General features: G+C 61.1%; 2 protein-coding genes across 15 annotated transcripts in view; both read right to left on the bottom strand.

The window, feature by feature from the left end:
• ANKHD1 (ankyrin repeat and KH domain containing 1) overlaps positions 1-1,565 on the bottom strand; it is a 118,646-nt gene extending 117,081 nt beyond the window's left edge. For 3 of the 14 annotated variants that reach the window (XM_075510203.1, XM_075510212.1, XM_075510213.1), the window contains exon 1: positions 1,098-1,564. In XM_075510203.1, the coding sequence (XP_075366318.1) occupies positions 1,098-1,517 (420 nt within the window). In that variant the 5' untranslated portion in view covers positions 1,518-1,564. Of the gene's footprint in view, positions 1-1,097 lie in introns of all 14 variants that reach the window. The other 11 variants (XM_075510201.1, XM_075510202.1, XM_075510204.1 and 8 more) reach the window with 6 other exon arrangements.
• Positions 1,566-2,595: 1,030 nt separating this feature from the next.
• Positions 2,596-17,136, bottom strand: SLC4A9 (solute carrier family 4 member 9). The gene is given in 21 exon segments (XM_075510216.1): positions 2,596-2,646; positions 2,842-2,997; positions 3,426-3,599; positions 4,497-4,565; positions 7,017-7,089; positions 7,343-7,521; positions 7,721-7,882; positions 8,524-8,637; positions 8,778-8,960; positions 9,057-9,112; positions 9,789-10,060; positions 10,172-10,305; positions 10,601-10,775; positions 10,990-11,106; positions 11,779-11,933; positions 12,231-12,318; positions 14,088-14,245; positions 14,322-14,383; positions 14,521-14,670; positions 14,885-15,045; positions 16,868-17,136. Coding segments are annotated over 21 exon segments (2,958 nt in total).
• Between the last annotated feature and the right edge of the window lie 382 nt (positions 17,137-17,518).

Raw genomic sequence — 17,518 nt, 5'->3', positions numbered from 1 at the left:
CCTGCAGAAGCACACAGAAATACAAAACGTCAGAACCACAACAAGCTTGCAAGTGCTAGCCGCTTTCTCCTGCTTTCCACTAAGACTAAATAAGGGCTACGATAGCAGCTGTGATCTCAAGTCTTCTTTCTAAAACAGGCAACTAAGGAAATAAGATTCACTCTTCGGTGTAGATGAGTGGGCAATAGCAACAGATAAAAGCCTTCATTTATCTTCCCTCCCTAGGCTACATAAAGCAGTTATTAGATACAAGTTTACAGGCCCAACAATGCTCCATTTGGGTTGGGATAAGGCTCCAGTCCCTCCCCCCACCCTCTTCCCTTCAAACTCTCTGCAGGTTTGGAAGATCAAAGGACAACACCTCCATTACCCTCTTCCATTTTGTTGGGTAAGAAATATTTCTATTGCATAAAACCGTGTGTAGGTGCATATATATATATATATTTACAAAAAAAAAAACAGGAATTCAGCAGAGCATGGGAATCCCATATCTTTCCTCCCGAGTCCAGGGCAGCAATACTGGAGGCCGGAGGCTTTACTTTGTTCTCTGCTGGGTGGAGGATCTCACCTCCCCCTCCAAACCTGGTTCAAAGTGGAAACCACTCCTAGAGGTCAGGAGGCAGCAGCACGGGAGACATCTTTCCCCCACCCTCCGCACGCAGAGAGGCAGCGGCGAGCAGAAGGCCCGGCCGCCCCAGGAGGGTGCAGGCGGAGCGCCCAGCCCCCTTTCCTAGGGCACGCCGGGAGGCGCGGCAGTGCCGAGACCCCCTCCCTCCCTCCCTCCTCCCCGACCTCAGCAGCAGGCCCTGGGCCGCCCTGCCCGTGCGGGGCCGCCGGGACCCCGCCCCCGCGGCTCCGGTGCGGCCATTCACGCCCATGGCGGCGGGGAGGCCAAGGCCGGCGCGGGGGGAAAGGGGGTGTGGCGCGGCCCGCGACCCCCGCGCCCAGTCGGGGCGGCGCCGAGCGCCCGGCTAGCGGCAGCGGGCCGGGCGCGGCGAGCGGGAGGCCGGGCGCCGGCCCCGGCCGCCGGCCGGGCCTGTCAGGAAGCGGCGGAAGGAAGGGGAGGGAGGTCCGGGCCCGCCGGCGAGATCGCTCACCTCGGACACCTCGTCCTCGTCGCTGCCAGAGCCGCCGCCGCCGCCCCCGCTCCGCAGCACGGCAGCCGCCAGCTTGAAGTCGAGGGCGGCCTCGCCGGCCGCGGGCGCGCCGGGGCCTCCCGGCCCGCCGGGCCCGGCCTCCCCGAAGAGGCGCACGGCCCGCAAACCCAGCGGGGAGGGCCCGGCCGCGGCGGGCGGCTCGGCGGCGGGCGGCGCGCGGGGAGCGACTGAGTCGATCTCCTCGTCGCCGACGGGAGCGGCCGTGCCGTCCGTGAGCATCGCGCTGATCCGGAGCCGCCGCCGCTCACAGAGCCCAACCGTCTCCGTCCCCTCACGGCACCACAGCAGCGCCACTAACTTCTCACACCCTACCCGGCCGCGGGCGCCGCGCCGCCCACCCGCCGCTCCGCCCGCGCCCATTGGGCGCGCTCGGCCGACGGTGACAGGCTATTGGGCGCAGTGCCCGCCACTCCAGATCGCGTCACTGGCTCCCAGCATGCTGCCCTGAGAGCGCACGCCGAGGCGGTTAGAGCCCGCGGCCCCGCCCCGTTCCCCCGGCGTCGCTTCCTGAACTTCCCGGGAGCTGACTGGTCTTCTGGAACATCAGTCATATGCCTTGCCAGAGCTGCGGGTGCCGATAGGGCAAGCAGGCTGTCGGTCAAAACGAATCCGGAAGCTGCGGATTTCGATTGGTCAGAAGGCACATCGCTCACAACGCACGGCGTCTGGCACCGCCCGATTGTCTCCTGCGATGCCCGGGGCCCCCCTCCCCTTCGAACCCCTCTGAAGGTCTCCGTCAGCACGAGAGATCGTCACACGCCCGCCTCTCCCGAGCGGCGATTGGAGCCGGGCGCTACCTATCGAAGCGAACGGCTCGCCCCCTCCCTTCCCTCCCTCCCGTCCCGAGCGCGGGCCGCCATAGGCTGAGCGCGCCGTCACTCTGCTCCCCTTGCCGCTCCGCCCGCCGTGACGACACTGGCGCGGCCACGTGGCCTCTGTCAATGCTGCCTGCCGGGCCCGCGGGCACCCGAGGGAGGGGCCGGGCCGGCGGCGCAGGGGCACGGCGCTGTTTGTTACCACACGCAGCGGCGGGGCGTGGGCTGGTGTGACGGGCCAAGGGGCGACGGCTTTAACCTGCCAGAGGACAGGGTGGGGTCGGACACGGGAAGAAGTATTGTAGGGTGAGGGTGGGGGACCTTGGGACAGGCCGCCAGAGGGGTGTGGGTCCCCCATCCCTGGGAGTGTCCCAGGCCAGGCTGGACGGGGCTTTGGGCAACCAGAGCTAGTGGGAGATGTCCCTGCCCACGGTGGGGGTTGGCCTGGCTGCTCTGTGAAGGTCCCTTCCGACCCAGACCACGCTGAGGTTCAATGATGCCTGCCTGCTGTCAGACCCGCATCTGCCGAGCTGGCCCGAGCTCTGGGGCTCGGGCCCCAGACAGGCTGGCCCGAGCCCCAGCCTCCTCTGCCCCTTGCCTCGCCCTGCATGCCGGCTGCGATCCTAATTCACGGAGATGTTGACCTCTGGTCCTTGGCGATGCATCAGTTCAGACTGGAGGGAGAAGTAAGAGGGGGATGAGACTGGCAGCGCACCCAGGCCTTGCTCCCACTGTGCTGCCAGCTGCAGCCCCACCAAGTAGCTCAATCCCAGCCCAGCTTAGCCTTAGCTCAGGCCAGGCTCAGCCCCCACACCAAAGCATCCCCGGGGACGGCTGTGAAAGAGCATAGCGCCCAGGACATCACCTACCTCCTCGCTGTTGCTTTCCTTCTCCTTCTGCTTCTTGGGCTGTTTCCCCTCTGCCTCCTTCCTAGCTGTTTCAGGCAGGAGGCTGTCAAGCCAACTCAGGTCGTGCGGGGAGAAGACGCGCTCCAGCCCCTTCCGGATCCCCACCAGTGCCAGCAGCTGGGGCCAGGGCGAAGCGCGGATCAGCATCACACAGTGCTTGGAGCTAGGGGCCAGGGAACAGGCAGCATGGTCCCTGTCACACCCTCTCTGTCCCCCTGGTAAATGCCAGGGAGGTGGCATGTCACCTCTCCTGGCTTGGTCCCAGGGGACGATACTTGCACAAAGCAGTGACAGCCCCACCGGCCCCAACCCCGGAAGTGAAGGCTGGTGGCAAAGCCATGTTGTGGCCCTGCAGGGACCCTGCCAGCCCTTGGGGGTCTAAGCACCCACGTACATCACCTGTCAGGTGTGCACCCCCCCCCAGGGCAGAGCCCGTGTCCCTTGCCCAAGGTGAGCACTGGGGCTCCGGTGATGCTCAGGGCACAGGTGGGCAGCACCCAGCCTGGCACCAAAGTAATGCTGCCCGATTAAAAGGGATGTCATACCATCACTGGGAAAATAATAGCAGCCATGGTGGACTTGAGGACCCAGAGCAGGGCCAGGCACAGCAGCTGGATGACAGTGAAGAGGTGCACCCGGAGCAGGGGCACGTGGCGGAGGTAGGCGAGGTCTGGCTGGTGCTTGGCTGGCATCAGGAGCAGCCGCACACGGTCCATGAGCTGTAGCAAGAGGACAGCATGTGGATCACGCACTTCCAGCTTTCAGGCAGCTCTCACCCACCTCCCTTTTGGGACCGGGGCTGGCAGGATGGGTTTTTGCATTGTTTTTGCAGTTCAGCCCTCCTGCCATCTGCACTGGCCACCAGTGTGATGCTCGGGCAGGTGACTTTGTCTGCAAGACCAGGGGTCCTGGTACCACCATCACCCCAGGCCAGGGGAGCGCTTTCCAGGCAGACATCTAGAAAGGACTCAAGTAGGTCTTAAAGGGTTAATTGAGAGATAACAACCCCTTGATTCCCCTCCCTGCATGCAGGAAACTGCTGCTGCCTTTGCCAGAGCACAACCCTGGATTTCCCAAGCAGAGGGAGGGAGGGAAGAGGTTTCCCAGCCTGTCATGCAGAGCAGGGTAATTGCAAGGAAGATGTACTGTTTAGAGGAAAAAAAGGGGTAGATATTTCTGGAGTGGGGATTTTTTTCCCCTCCATGGGTTTCTCAGGAGAGGAACAGAGCCGGTGCATCAGTGGCAATGCCAGGACCAAATGACCAGCAGGTCCCAGCTCTGCCTGCAGCTCCCAGATGGGGATGTCCCTGTGGCTTTGAGAGCAAGTCTGGGTTATCCACTGGTCCCTCCACTTCTCTCAGACCACCTGATTCATCAGTGCAGAAGTTACTCATGCTCCTCAGCATCCCAGACACCTCCCTTTCACTTTCCTCTGCCCCAGAAAGGTCCCTCTGTCCCTCCTTGTCCTGGGCCTGGCAGGGGACACACCCGTGCCAGGCTGCACATCACATAGAGCTAAAATCCAGGCTCTGCTGTGCAGTGAGAGCTGGTATCAAGCAAACCCCCTCATCCCCAAAACAGCCCCCACCAGCACCCCTGGCGCAGCCCCTGCTCACCTGGATGCTGTTCAGTGCTGCCACCCCCATGTGCAGAAAGACCCCGTACAGCACCGGCATTGGAATGTGCTGCAAAACAGTGGGGTGAGGGGTCAGCAGGGCACAATTCCCCGAGGGGGCTGCGCTCACTGAGCCCCCTCTCCTGTATAAAAGCCTGCATACGTGGCCACAGAATTTACTTCCTTCATTTCCAACAGCCCAGTTTAATTTCATGGCTTTTTGCTTATCTCATGGCTTTGAGAGCTTTAAAGCCCAGATGTGCTCCCAGCTACACTGCTTGTGCGGGGACATCGCAGCCTTCAGAGAGGGGAAACATGCACTAAGTTCCTTGCCCTGTTTTGCAGCACATGGTGGGAGCAATCCAGGCTGGAGATGGAGAACAGGACACCAAGCCACTTGGAGATATGGCTTACGGCTCAGGATCTATAAATGGGGGGGGGGGTCCTGCCTCCCCAGGACACCGCTTTCCTTTTTATCTCCTCCTCTGCAATCGTGAACTGTCTCCTGCCCTCTGTGTTGCTTAGCATGGTTTGGCTTTCTCCCAAAGCCTGGGCAGGCAAGGAGGGAGACAGGGGTCACTTGCTGCTGCTGCTCCCCATGGATTCCACCAGGGACACAGGGACTGCCTGGGGCTGGGTCACCTTCCCTGGCATCACACAAGGGCCGTTTGAGAGGAAGCATTGATCCATACACCCAAGGCAGGAGGTAACTGCTAGTCCTGGGGCTGCTACAGGTGTGGCAGGGGGGATTATAAGGAAAGATGGGTCCTTGCATGAAGGACCAAGCCAGACTCATCCTGGGGCGGGGGAGGCAGGAAGAGTTGCCCTGGGGAGGCTCCCAAAGCCCACAGACACCCTGTGTCTGTATCTTGCCACCTGCTGCAAAGGGACAGGGAGGACCAGGCAGGCTTGGTCTCTGGTTTCTCCACCACAAAATCACAGAAGGGTTTGGATCGGAAGGGACCGTAACAGACCACCCAGTCCAACCCCCCTGCCATGGGCAGGGACATCTTCACTAGATCAGGTTGCTCAGAGCCCCGTCCGACCTGACCTTGAACCCTTCCAGTGATGGGGCATCCACAACTCCTCTGGGCAACCTGTCCCAGCGTCTCGCCACCCTCATTGTAAAACATTTCTTTCCCATGTCCAACCTAAATCTACCCTCATTCAGGTTAAAATCATTGCCCCTTGTCCTGTCACTACAGGCCCTGGTAAAAAGTCTCTCTGTCTTTCTTATAAGCCCCCTTTACATACTGAAATGCCTCAGTAAGGTCTCCCTAGAGCCTTCTTTTCTCCAGGCTGAACACCCTCAACTCTCTCAGCCTCTTCACAGCAGAGCCGTCCCAGCCCTCGGACCATTTTGGTGGCCTCCTCTGGCCCCACTCTCACAGGTCCATGTCTGTCATGTGCTGGGAACCCCAGAGCTGGATGCAGCACTCCAGGGGGGTCTCAGGAGAGCAGAGCAGAGGGGGACAATACCCTCCCTTGCCCTGCTGGCCACACTGCCGGTGATGCAGCCCAGGAGGTGCTTGGCTTTCTGGGCTGCGAGCACACCGTGCTGGCTCATGTCCCATCTGTCACTCACCAGTATCCCCCAGTCCTTCTCCGCAGGGCTCCTCTCAATCCATTCATCCCCCAGTCTGTATTGATACTGGGGGTTGCACCCACCCAGCTGCAGGACCTTGCAGCTGGCCTTGTTGAGCCTCATGAGGTTTACATGGGCCCATGTCCTCCAAGGTCCCTCTGAATGGCATCCCATCCCTCAGACTTGTCAACCGCACCGCTCAGCTTGGTGTCATCTGCAAATGTGCTGAGGGTGCACTCGATCCTACTGTCTATGTTGTTGATGAAGATATTAAATATATTGATCCCAGTAGGGACCCTTGAGGGACACCACTCGTTGCTGGTTTCCACTTGGACATTGAGCCACTGATTGTAACTCTTCGGATGCGGCCATCCAGCCAATTCCTGATCCATCTAACAGTCCCTCCATCAATCCCATATCTTTCCAATTTGGAGGTAAGAATGTTGTGGGGGACCATATCAAAGGCTTTACAAGGTCATCCTCAGAGGTGAGGACAGAGGTGGAGGAAAAGGGACCTCTTGCCTGCCCCCATGTAATCCAGATGTGGCCAGGGTACACTGCGGGGGGCTCTGCCTAATGTGGCAGTGGCAGCAGGGGAGAGCTAACACCAGCCAGGCTTGGCCCCCCATGTGGTGATGTGGAGGGTAGTGGTGGGGTGTGTTTGGGGATGGCAGGGGACCCCAGTGCCCACAGGGAGGCTGGCCAGCTGACACGGGGCAGCAGTGCGCTGGTGTGCTGGCCGTCCTGCGGCGCTCAAGCCAAACCCTTTGCCCAGCCCCTTCCCACACAGTGCACAGCTGCACACCTGCCAGCCAGGCTTCCTGTGATGGATCGATGGGACGAGGGATGGTGGGGTTAGGAACCCCCCAGCCTTGCAGGATACAGCCACTCCCCTGCCTTGGAAAAGAGGCCAAACCCAGCAGCCAGGCTTCCTACCTTGAGAATGGGTGCCATGAAGACAGAAACCGCCATGAGGACAAAGACAGCCAGGCCAGTCACCCTCTGCTCCCTGTGGGGAGCAGTGCAGGTATCATATGTGCCCCAGGGGTCCCTTGGGAGCCTGCAGCCCCCACCTGCCCTCCCAGCCCCCAGGGTTCCTGCTCTTTTCAGCTTTAATGGCCACAGGGACCAGTGGCACACCCGTAGAGACATAAGCAGCCCCAAAACCAGGTCTGCTGGCCAGTGTGGGCACATCTCTGTTCCCTGGTTTTGCAGCCACGGGCAGGGGTTCCCCCAGAGCAGGGTCCGGGCTCGTTGCATACCTGATGCCCAGGAACTCGGGGTGCTCGCCAGGGGCCGAGGTTGCGCTCTCCTTCCTCAGGCTCTCCATGTGCGCAAGGGAGATGACGGTGGCTGAGACGTACCAGGGGAGGCCGGTGGCAGAGGTGACAACCATCAGGAGGGAGACACAGAGGAGGTCCAGGTGAAAGCCTGCTCCTTTCTGCAATGGGAGAGTCAGCAGGGCTGAGGCTAAGCCATCCTCCTGGCAGCATCAGAGGAGTGGCAGTGGGGTCTGCTCACCTTGCCAGGTGGTTCGGGGTGCTGTTCTCCCCTGGCTGCCCCCCTGGCCCACAGGGTCCAGCTGAGACCTGGGTCCTCCCCCTTGGCTGCGTCCTGCCTATTCCCTGTCCCCCACTCACCTGCAGCTTGTACTCCCTGCGGTTAAGGATGACAGCCGTGATCTGCTGGTCCATGAAAATAAGGATGGTGACAAGGACCGCAGGCACCGTGGACACCAGGCAGACCCACCATGGGTTCGCTCCGAAGGGGAAGACAATCCAGCCCCGTGCTGGGTTCGTGGGCTGCAGAGAACAGAAGGATAACGGCAGCTGGCACCCGCCTGTGGGGTCTGCAGCGCAGCCAGGTAATGGGACCAGCCCCGGGTGCCCAGGCTAGAGCGCTGTGGGCAGCCGGGATGCTCCACCTGGGGAGAGGAAGAGCATCCTCTCTCATCCTGGGGATGCTCCTGGGCAGCGTGACCCACCAGCCCCTGCATGAGGACACCCTGGCTGTGGCGGAGCAGGGGGTTGCTCCCGGGCACTGCAAGCCAGGAGCCAGGCACATGCCCCTGAGAGCAGGTGGAAGAGGTGGCACTGGGCATTGACGATGGCAAGCCCAAGGAGGTGGTGGCGAGCATGGGCTGCTCTCAGGTGCTGCCAGCCCCACTCCACACCCAGGGCAGGGAGCCCAAGCCTGGACTTGAGATTGTGGCTTTCGCTCCAGCATGAGCTGTACGGTGATGTGGTTAGTCCGGGACTGAGCCAGATTATTTACAGAACGTGGGATTGGCTGCAGTTCAACCCCTTCTTGTTTGCTGGGGTGCAGCCCGCATCCCTATAGGGCTGGACCCCGCGGTGGGAAGGACAGCAGCAGCACAGCAGGATGGCCACTGTGGGAGGCACAGACCCGCTCCCTGACAGCGCCATGCCCACCCCTTCAGCACCTTCAGCTCACTGGGGACAAGGAGCTTGGGGGTCTCCAGGCCCAGGGAGATGTCGACGGCACAGGAGGCAAGGATGGCCAGGATGACAGCGAAGTCACTCACCAGCTTCCGCACCTGCAGATGGAGAGGGCTTGGCCTGGGCTGGCCAGGGCGGGGAGCTGCCCCAGGAGCACCCCCGGGTCACAGCATCCGGAGCCGTCCCCATGCCACCGGGATGGGTGGCCATGCCACCAGGGTGGCTGAAGGATGCTCACCCCCACAGGGAAGTAGCGGCTGCTCCTGAAGCGCTTGAGTGTGGTGCAGGAGAGGAAGGTGCCCCCAAAGAGCAAGAAGGAGATGAGGGTGACATCAGGCACATACTGGCAGCTGGTCCCCAGGAGGTGCCCACCTTGACTCAGGCACTGGGTCCTGCTCAGCCCGGCCAGGGTAGTGGGAGGCTGTGGGGACAGGGCAGGCAGTGAGGAGGAGTCACACACAGACATCCCGAGCCCACCCCAGCCCCTCACCCGCCTGCCAGGGAGCAGGGGCTGTACCTGCCAGGGCGCCAGGGGCAAAGAGAGCGGCGTGTCGTTCCCTGTGGAGCTGTGACCTGCAAGGGGATGGGGGAGTCAGGGTGCCAGCACTGTGGGGACGGTCCATCAGGGATGACTGGGACCCTGCTGCTATCGGGGTGGCTACCCAGGCTCTCCCAAAGGGCTCAGGGTGCTCGATGGGGTCCCACGGGACCCCTGAGGCCCTGGTACCAGCTGATGCTCAGGGAGCACCAAGGGGGGACACCCCTGCAAAGGGCTTGGCTGAAGCACCAGCCACTCAGAGGCACCATAGGTCCCAGGCTGTGCCCAACACTGATGCTTTTGGTACACGGTGTGGGTCCCATTTGCAGGATCAGTGTGGACATGTCTTCAGGCCCCAGGAAACACTCTGATTTACAGACCGGGCTAGAAACAGGCAAACCCACCCAGGTACCCACGTCCAGCCCCTGGCATCCCCCATCCTGGAGCCATGGGAGCCAGACCAAGGCTGTCCTTGCTCCTGGCACCAACCTGCCCAGTGCCTGGGCAGTGCAGGGAGATAGGGAGGGATGGACAGATGGCATGGAGGGTAGTGGAGAAAGGTGCTGATCTGGTTGGACAGGTGAGGATGGGACTGAGTAGCCTCCTCCCCCTCCAGCGCCTTCTCCCATCTAGCCAGGTGGCAGGGTCCCAGTGGGGTCCCAGGGCAGCCGTGCCCTGCTCCCCACCAGCCCTGTGGCTGCTTGGGCTCACCAGGGCTGGACAAGTTGCAGACGCAGCTGTAGGAGGTGATGTTGTCCAGCCGGTACTGCCAGTTGATGGGGAAGGCCTCTGCCAGGCTCAGCATCTTCTTCAGGGAGTCGTAGATGAATAACAAGCTGATGAGGGCGCAGAAGCCTTCCTCGGTGAAGCGGGTGAAGTACTGCACCAGGTGGCTGGCATCAGTGGCCACCAAGACCACACCAAAAAAGGCCACCCAGAGCCCAATCCAGAGGCGAAACTCCAGGTAGTCCAGGCCATGGTCCCTGGTGGGAAGGGTGACCCAAAGCCTCAACGACACCTTCCTGGTGTGATGGTGGCCTGTGCCCCGGCCAGGGGACAGTGGCCCAAGGAACCGTCCCTGGCAGGGTACTTACTGGCTGAAGGAGAAGAGGAGACGCTCAAAGACCAGCATGGGGCCAGTGCTGCTCAGGATGGTCAGGGGCTGGCCAGAAAAGAGGCAGAAGATGGAGCCAGCAAAGGCCGTGCCCAGGAAGCTCTCCAGCACCCCCTGAAATGCAGGGAAGGGGTGGCAGGCACCAGGCACATGGTGGGGACGGGGGTCCCAGGCCTGTCCCCTGCAGCGGCACAGCTGCAGGCAGCTGCCCGCACCTCCCTGCACTGCAGGGTGCAGCATCAGCACTTGGGGACTGCAGAGGCCAGGGAAGGATGCAGGATTCAGGCAATGCTCAGGATGCCCCAGGGACACCGCTGGCTCCCCAGGCACTGGTGGAAGGTGGGCACCCAGGAGACCCGTGCGCTGGGCCAAGTGGGGTTGGTGCGGGGCACCCTGCGGCCACACTGACCTGCATGTTGGCAGTCGCATCCCCCAGCATGCCCCCGAAGGTGATGGCATTGGTGACCGTTGCCAGGTAGATGTAGAGCACTGCCGAGAGGCACTGGGGGTGCAGGGCGTCAGAGAAGTCACTGCCATACCATGGTGCCTTCCTCTGGATGTCTCGCAGCAGCCCCCCAAAAAGCCTGGGGCAGTGGAGGGAGATCTCAGAGCAGGCCCCCCCAGCCGGCCATCACCCCCTGAGAGAGCTGCAAGGCCGGGGACAGTCCCTTCCCGAGGAGACATGAGCCCAGAGTGGTTTGGATGTGGTGACCCTTTGTGCGGGGAAGAGCCAGTGCCCTGCCCCGAATTTGGCATCCCACTGCATCTCCGACCACCCTTGTCCTTCCAGGCACCGACCTGCCTGTCCTCTCCAGCTCCTCCCTGGAGTGCAGATGCTCCAGGCCAGCTCTGTGCCCAGCTGCTGCCATGTCGCCATTGCCGTGGGACTGCCGATCCGGCGGGTGCACAGTGGTCCTGTGGCAGACCAGAGTCTGAGACAACAGGCTTCAGGTTGGAGCCCTCAGGACCCAGCTGCATCTGGAGGACGCTATGAGGGGACAGGGAGGATGGAGGGGGGACAGGGGTGCAAGCAGGGCTAGGGGGACATTGTGTATCCCCTGATACTGAGGAGGAGGAGAAAGATCAGGAGGAGGAGGAGAGGTGGGGGGTTGGACTAGATGATCTTCAAACATCCCTTCCAACCCAACCATGATCTCCTCCAGCAAGCCCTGGAGCCAGACCTAGTTGGACTGGTTTTGGTGGAGGAGCTGGGCAGAGCTAGAGGTGTCCTGCTCGGAGGATGAGTTTCACATCCGAGTGCTGAAACCTGGCGTTCCCAGCAGCTCCTGCCTGAAGGGCACGCGAGGTGGTTTTGCCATCCCCTGCCAAGTGGGACAGAAGAACTAACAGCAGCAGGGACTACAGCTGTGGCCACTGTCTGGAGCTGCAGAGGGCCTTGGCTGGGAGGACCTCACTGGCAAAGGCTGGTTCCTGGGTGGCTTTGTCCCCATGGAGATGGAGATTTCAATGTCACAGGCAGAGGTCTACACCTACAGAGGACTCCCCCTACAGAGGACTCATCACCTACAGAGGTTTCCCCCTGCAGAGGGGCTGGCAGAGGCTGCGGGTGCCCTCCCTCCAGCCTACCTCCTGTGCGGAGATGGCAGGCCGCTCGCTGGAGGAATTCGGGCACTGGGGTCCCATTTCCTGGGAGGAAGCACAGTCAGCTCATCCAGGAATGCCTCCATCCCTGCGATGAGGTCCCCTCGGTGCTCAGCCTGCCGGGCAACCCTTTGGAAGAGCTGCAGGGAGATGCCATGGTTTAGCCACCACATCCCTGTGTTCAGCCACTTGGAGCCTTCCTCCCAGCCTGCAGCCATCACTGAGAAAGGCACCCATCCACATCAGTGCAACGGGTGCACCTACATCCTACAGACCCACCCCAAACCTTTGTTTTCTTACCCTGGGCAAGGGAGGCCACCAGCTTGCCCCATCCTCTGCCTCCCCTGCTGCAGCCTGCAGAGGAGAGGAGCCCTGGTGTCCTCAGCCTAGGCCTCATCCCAGGACCATCCCACCCATGGGTGCTGCACCAGGCTCACCTCATCTGTCAGCAGCGTGGCCATGGCCCTGCCAACCTCATGGTAGGCTTTCACTTTGGCTCGGGGACCCAGCAGAATGAAGAGGAACCTGAAGGTGAGACAGCACATCTCCTGAGCAGCCCTCTCCTTGCCTGGGGATGCTTCTCTCAGGGGAGACCATGGTGCTGCAGGGATGCTAGGGATAGCAGCTGGGCAGGCTTGGGAGGCTGCTGCCACCCTAAGGGGTGGCCACCCCAAGCGGGAGTTTGGGGGCAGAAGACAAGACACATGTCTGCATGGCAACCCCACGGGAGACCATGGGACACCAGGACCCCAGCTGGATCACAGGGTCTGCAGAAACCTGGTCTGGGGGGGGTGACAGGTCTTTGGGGCAGAGGAGGAGACATCCTTGTCTGGGGATGTCTGTGGGGTCAAGCTCTTGGCTGGGGATGTCTGTGGGGTCAAGCTCTAGGATGGGGCTGTCTGTTGGGTCAAGGTCTTGACTGGGGCTGTCTGTGGGGTCCTGCTCATGGGAATGTTGCTTGCAGGCAGGATGCAGGAGCGTTAGCATCGAGAAGGAGAGTTTGCCAGCTGCACAGGCAGCAGGTTTGATAGGACTACAGGCACACGGGAGGAGACTAGAAAGAGGGCTCAGAGTCTTTGAAGAAATATGGCTAAAATCCCACACCTCAGAGGGTGCTGCAAAATAATAAGGTCTCCAGAGGGACAGCCCATCCAAATATTTTACCAAGCCCCCCGCTCCTATCCAAAATTGGCAAAAACAGTTACAGTCCTGGTACCCCGAGGCTGTGGAGCGGTTCCAGTGATCGTACCCCGAGCAAACCTCTAGAGAAGGGGTAGGAAAACTCCTCTGACAGCATGAGTGGGGCTGAAGGTGGCTCAACAGAACCCGCTGCAGCCCTGATGTGGGGCACCAGTGCTGGAGGCCTCCCAAAGCCTGCTCTGAGGGGTCGGGAGGTGATGGTAGCCACCTGGGATTGCTTTCACCCAGGCATCTCTATCAAGGCAATGGGAAAACCTTAAGATTCTAGAGATGGACCTGGGTGGGAGACAGCCCTGAGACGGTGGCTGCACCCGTGGAACAGCCTGGGGCGGCCTGCAAAGGGATTGGTAGGGACAAGCTCTCCTTCCCTTCCTGTTTGAGGGAGGAAAATACAGGTCACCAGGTTGTCGTGAGCCCCTCGAGACCCGCGAGGGCTCCCTGGGGACCAGCCACCCATGTCCCACCAAGGAGAGAGCAGGAGATGGAGGACAGATGCTCTGGACAGAGTGACCAGGAGGTGGCAATGTCCCTCCTGATCCTGGCCTGCCTCCTCCACATGCTCCCTGAGGAAGCCCCCAGCTCAGGGGGCACATTGACCATTTCCTCTTACGGCTTCAGATGATGCATTCCTCAACCATGGAGAAACATCTTCTACCCTCTCCTTTCCCCCTACACCAACAGTGCCGCAAGAGCCACTCCACTGCTCAGGAGGGCATCATGGGCAGTGGGAGGGCAAGAGGCTCCTGCAAACCTGCCTCCCTTCCCAGCCACAAGCCCCCACGCTCCCAGGCAGTAAGTGGAGAGCATCCAGACCCTCCTAAGGAGGAGAGTGAATGCAGAGCCCATGTGGGGATAACCCAAGGGATGTTCCCACGAGGCTGCCCAACAGATGCTCCACTCTCCTCCTGTCCCAGGATGCTCCTAAGGAGCTGAGAAAAGCAGGAGGGGAAGCAGTGAACCAGGGTTCTGGGACTGCATGTAGCATTGGGTGCTGTACCCTTTGCTTTCGCCAAGCAAAGCCTTGTCCTTTGTGGGAGGGAGCAGGGAGACAGGGACGAAGGGGGGTGCGGGGCCATCAGCTGTGCTCCGTTTACCTGCTGGGGAGAGCGACTTCGGCCAGTGAGCCGAGGGCCACCCCTTGCCTGAGGCGGATGAAGGCAGTGAAGGGCTTCTCCAGGAATTCAACTTCACCGACAGCAACATGGGCTGCTTCAGCCCCTGGCGGGACCTTCTTCTTAAATTGGTTTCTCAGCTGAAAGAAAAGGGATGCAGCAGCTGGGCACTCAGGATGAAGCAGCTGCTGTCGGCCCAGCTCCATCCTGCCTTACCTGCTCCTTAAGAGGCATTTCAGAGAGCTGGGCTCTGGGCTCAGACCAGCTTTTGGCCTTCCCTGCAATGAAAGGGAACAAGCAGCAAAATACATGTGCAAGCAAATGGCCAGTATGGCTATTGCCGCAGGCTGGTGGCAGCAGAGGGATGCCTGGTGGGACAGCAATGTTGCCACCCAGGGCTGGGCACCGTGCCTACCTTGGCAGGGAGAGAGGCTGAGCTTGGCAAGAAGCCACAGCGGCGATTTGGTGGGCTGGTGCCGCGGCTGGCGGAGCAGGATGGCTGCCAGGCGCTCCCTCAGCTCGGGCTGCAGCTCTGCTTCCTCGGGCTGCCCAGAAAGTGCCTTATCTGCAACAGGGATGGAGACAGCCCTGAGTCCCCCCAGTTCGCTGCCCAATGGGTGGCTGCCCAGGGAAAAGCCCATTTTGCTGGAGTAGCAGACAGCCACCCCAGGTACCCAGCTATCATGCATCAGTGCTTTTATATAGGGCCCTCCTGGTGGCCTGGTCCCACTCTGGTGACCAGCCCATCCCAGGAGGTGACCTTTGCATTCCCCACGTACCAATTATTTCCTTGAAAGTGGGGACATCCAGATCCAGGAGCATCGTCCCCTTCTGCAGGCACATCCTCAGCTGGAAGAGGCTGTGCAGGTGGAGGACTGGGACGTGGGGTGCGCTCCAGCGCTCCCCGCCATCCTCTACCTTTTCCTCGAACTTTATCCACCTGCCCAGGGAGATGTGCGGGGTCAGCCGCAGGGTAGTCCCGTGCTCCGTGTCAGGCAGCGGGACCTGGAGCTTGGGTCCATCTCTGAGCTTGGCATGGGGCTGGCACAGGCAGGGAGGGGCTTGGGGAGCTCAGAGGAGGCTGCAGTGGGCTCACAGAGCAGGGGCAGGTGGGCAGCCTCAGCAGTCACCTCCCCATTCCTGCTGACCCACACCTCGCTCCCATCTCCTGATCAGGGTGATTTCATCAGTCGTGGGATCACAGAATGGTTTGGGTTGGGAAGGACCATCACAGACCACCCAGTCCAACCCCCCTGCCATGGGCAGGGACATCTTCACTAGATCAGGTTGCTCAGAGCCCCGTCCGACCTGACCTTGAACCCTTCCAGTGATGGGGCATCCACAACTCCTCTGGGCAACCTGTCCCAGCGTCTCGCCACCCTCATTGTAAAACATTTCTTTCCCATGTCCAACCTAAATCTACCCTCATTCAGGTTAAAATCATTGCCCCTTGTCCTGTCACTACAGGCCCTGGTAAAAAGTCTCTCTGTCTTTCTTATAAGCCCCCTTTACATACTGAAATGCCTCAGTAAGGTCTCCCTAGAGCCTTCTCTTCTCCAGGCTGAACACCCTCAACTCTCTCAGCCTCTTCACAGCAGAGCCGTCCCAGCCCTCGGACCATTTTGGTGGCCTCCTCTGGCCCCACTCTCACAGGTCCATGTCTGTCATGTGCTGGGAACCCCAGAGCTGGATGCAGCACTCCAGGGGGGTCTCAGGAGAGCAGAGCAGAGGGGGACAATACCCTCCCTTGCCCTGCTGGCCACACTGCCGGTGATGCAGCCCAGGAGGTGTTTGGCTTTCTGGGCTGCGAGCACACAGTGCTGGCTCGTGTCCCATCTGTCACCCACCAGTATCCCCCAGTCCTTCTGCTCCCAACCATCCCCAGGCTGTGCTGGGACTGGGGGTTGCCCTGCCATTAGCAGTGCCTGCTGGAGTCAAAACAGAAGTGTCTTGAGCTGTTTGCCATGCTCAGGCCGTGCCAAATATTTTAATGCCAGGCGCAGACAGAGCTTTGCTTTGTCCCCATGGGTGGTCGCGCTGCTGCTTGGTGGCTCGGTGTACTGCACGGGGAGAGCATGCCCCAGCACAGCAGTCTCCTGGCCGATGGGCAGCCATGCTGGGAAGAAGAGGGCTGGGTGCTGGGGAGAGCTGTGACAGCCACAGCCTGGTGGCTTTTCCCCCTGCTAGACCCTCCAGCCCCTGGGGCAGACCCATCACTGCCTCCAGACCCCCATGGCCTATGTTTCTGTGCCCCTTGTGAGCTGCAGAAGGGTGGTGTGGGGTGTGGGGACATCCCAGCCATGCTCCTGCCCCACACCAGCACCCAGCTGGCCCCCGCTCCTCTCTGTTGTGCCCCATCACCCCCAGCCAAAGCCTGCCCTGACCTACCCCCCTGGCCACCTCCTGAGACGTGCCAGGCAGCTGGATCCGGGGAGCGTCAAAGCACCATCCCAGCCCCAGCGCAGCCACTGGAGCCTTAAAGAGGCAGCAAAAGCAGAAGCAAGGGCGCTGTGCCTGTGCAGGGTCACTGCCTGTGCTCTGCCTGGCACCCTGCCCTCTCCCATGAAACAAGTCACCCCAAGCCAGGCAGAAACAGTGCAGGCACTGGTGGGGGCAGAGGGCAGTGAGCAGCCCTGCTGTGGGGCTCAGGCTGAGGAACCACCAGCCATGGGAGATGCTGTGGGCTCCATCAGAGCTGGACTTTCGAAGGCTGGGCTTCCCAAAGTGTTGCCAGGCAGCTTGGCCATTGCTGGCATGCCTACCTGGCTGTCTCTCTCCACTCCAGCCCCGCTGGGGTGCTGAGGAGCTGGTTGAGCTGGATGAAGAGCGGTGGGCAGGTGGCGTCCCCCCACTCCTCCCACTGCAGGGAGGCACCGGCTCCCTTGGCCACTGGGGCCATGCTGGAGAGGAAGATGCTGCAGGTGAAAGCCTGCTAGAGAGCTTCGGGGTTGCTCCCCTCTGGACCAGGCTGTGAGCAGGTGTCTGCCACCCGGAGAGCCACGCCGGCTGCCCCAGGCATGTGGGCTCACATGGCCACCAGCACCAGCAGCCACAGGTGTGGGCTCCCCTCCGGACCTGCCAGCACTTGCAGGATCACACTCATCCCACACCTTATAAAAGCTGCTACCAGTTTAAACTGGCCACAAACCAATACACAGGAGCTGAGCCCAAAACAACAATCTCAAAACACCGGGGCCAGGGGGCCAGCCCCACAGGTCCCAACGTGGCTGGCTCCTGCCACCTCTGGCCACCCACCTGGGCCAGAGACCAGGAGACCCCCCTGCCTTCTTCTAGTGACCCACGTGGACAAAGCTGCACTCACGCTCTTGGGGGAGCAGTGTGTCACCATGCCCTCCCAGGCCCCACAAGGCTTTGGCGAGGAGATGGCAAGGCCAACCCCGGATAGCTGGTGG

Source organism: Mycteria americana, chromosome 8 (genome assembly GCF_035582795.1).
Source record: "Mycteria americana isolate JAX WOST 10 ecotype Jacksonville Zoo and Gardens chromosome 8, USCA_MyAme_1.0, whole genome shotgun sequence".
In the NCBI taxonomy this organism is placed as follows: Eukaryota; Metazoa; Chordata; class Aves; order Ciconiiformes; family Ciconiidae; genus Mycteria; species Mycteria americana.
Note: the sequence above shows the minus strand (reverse complement) of the source record. Positions and strands in the feature narration are given on the sequence as shown.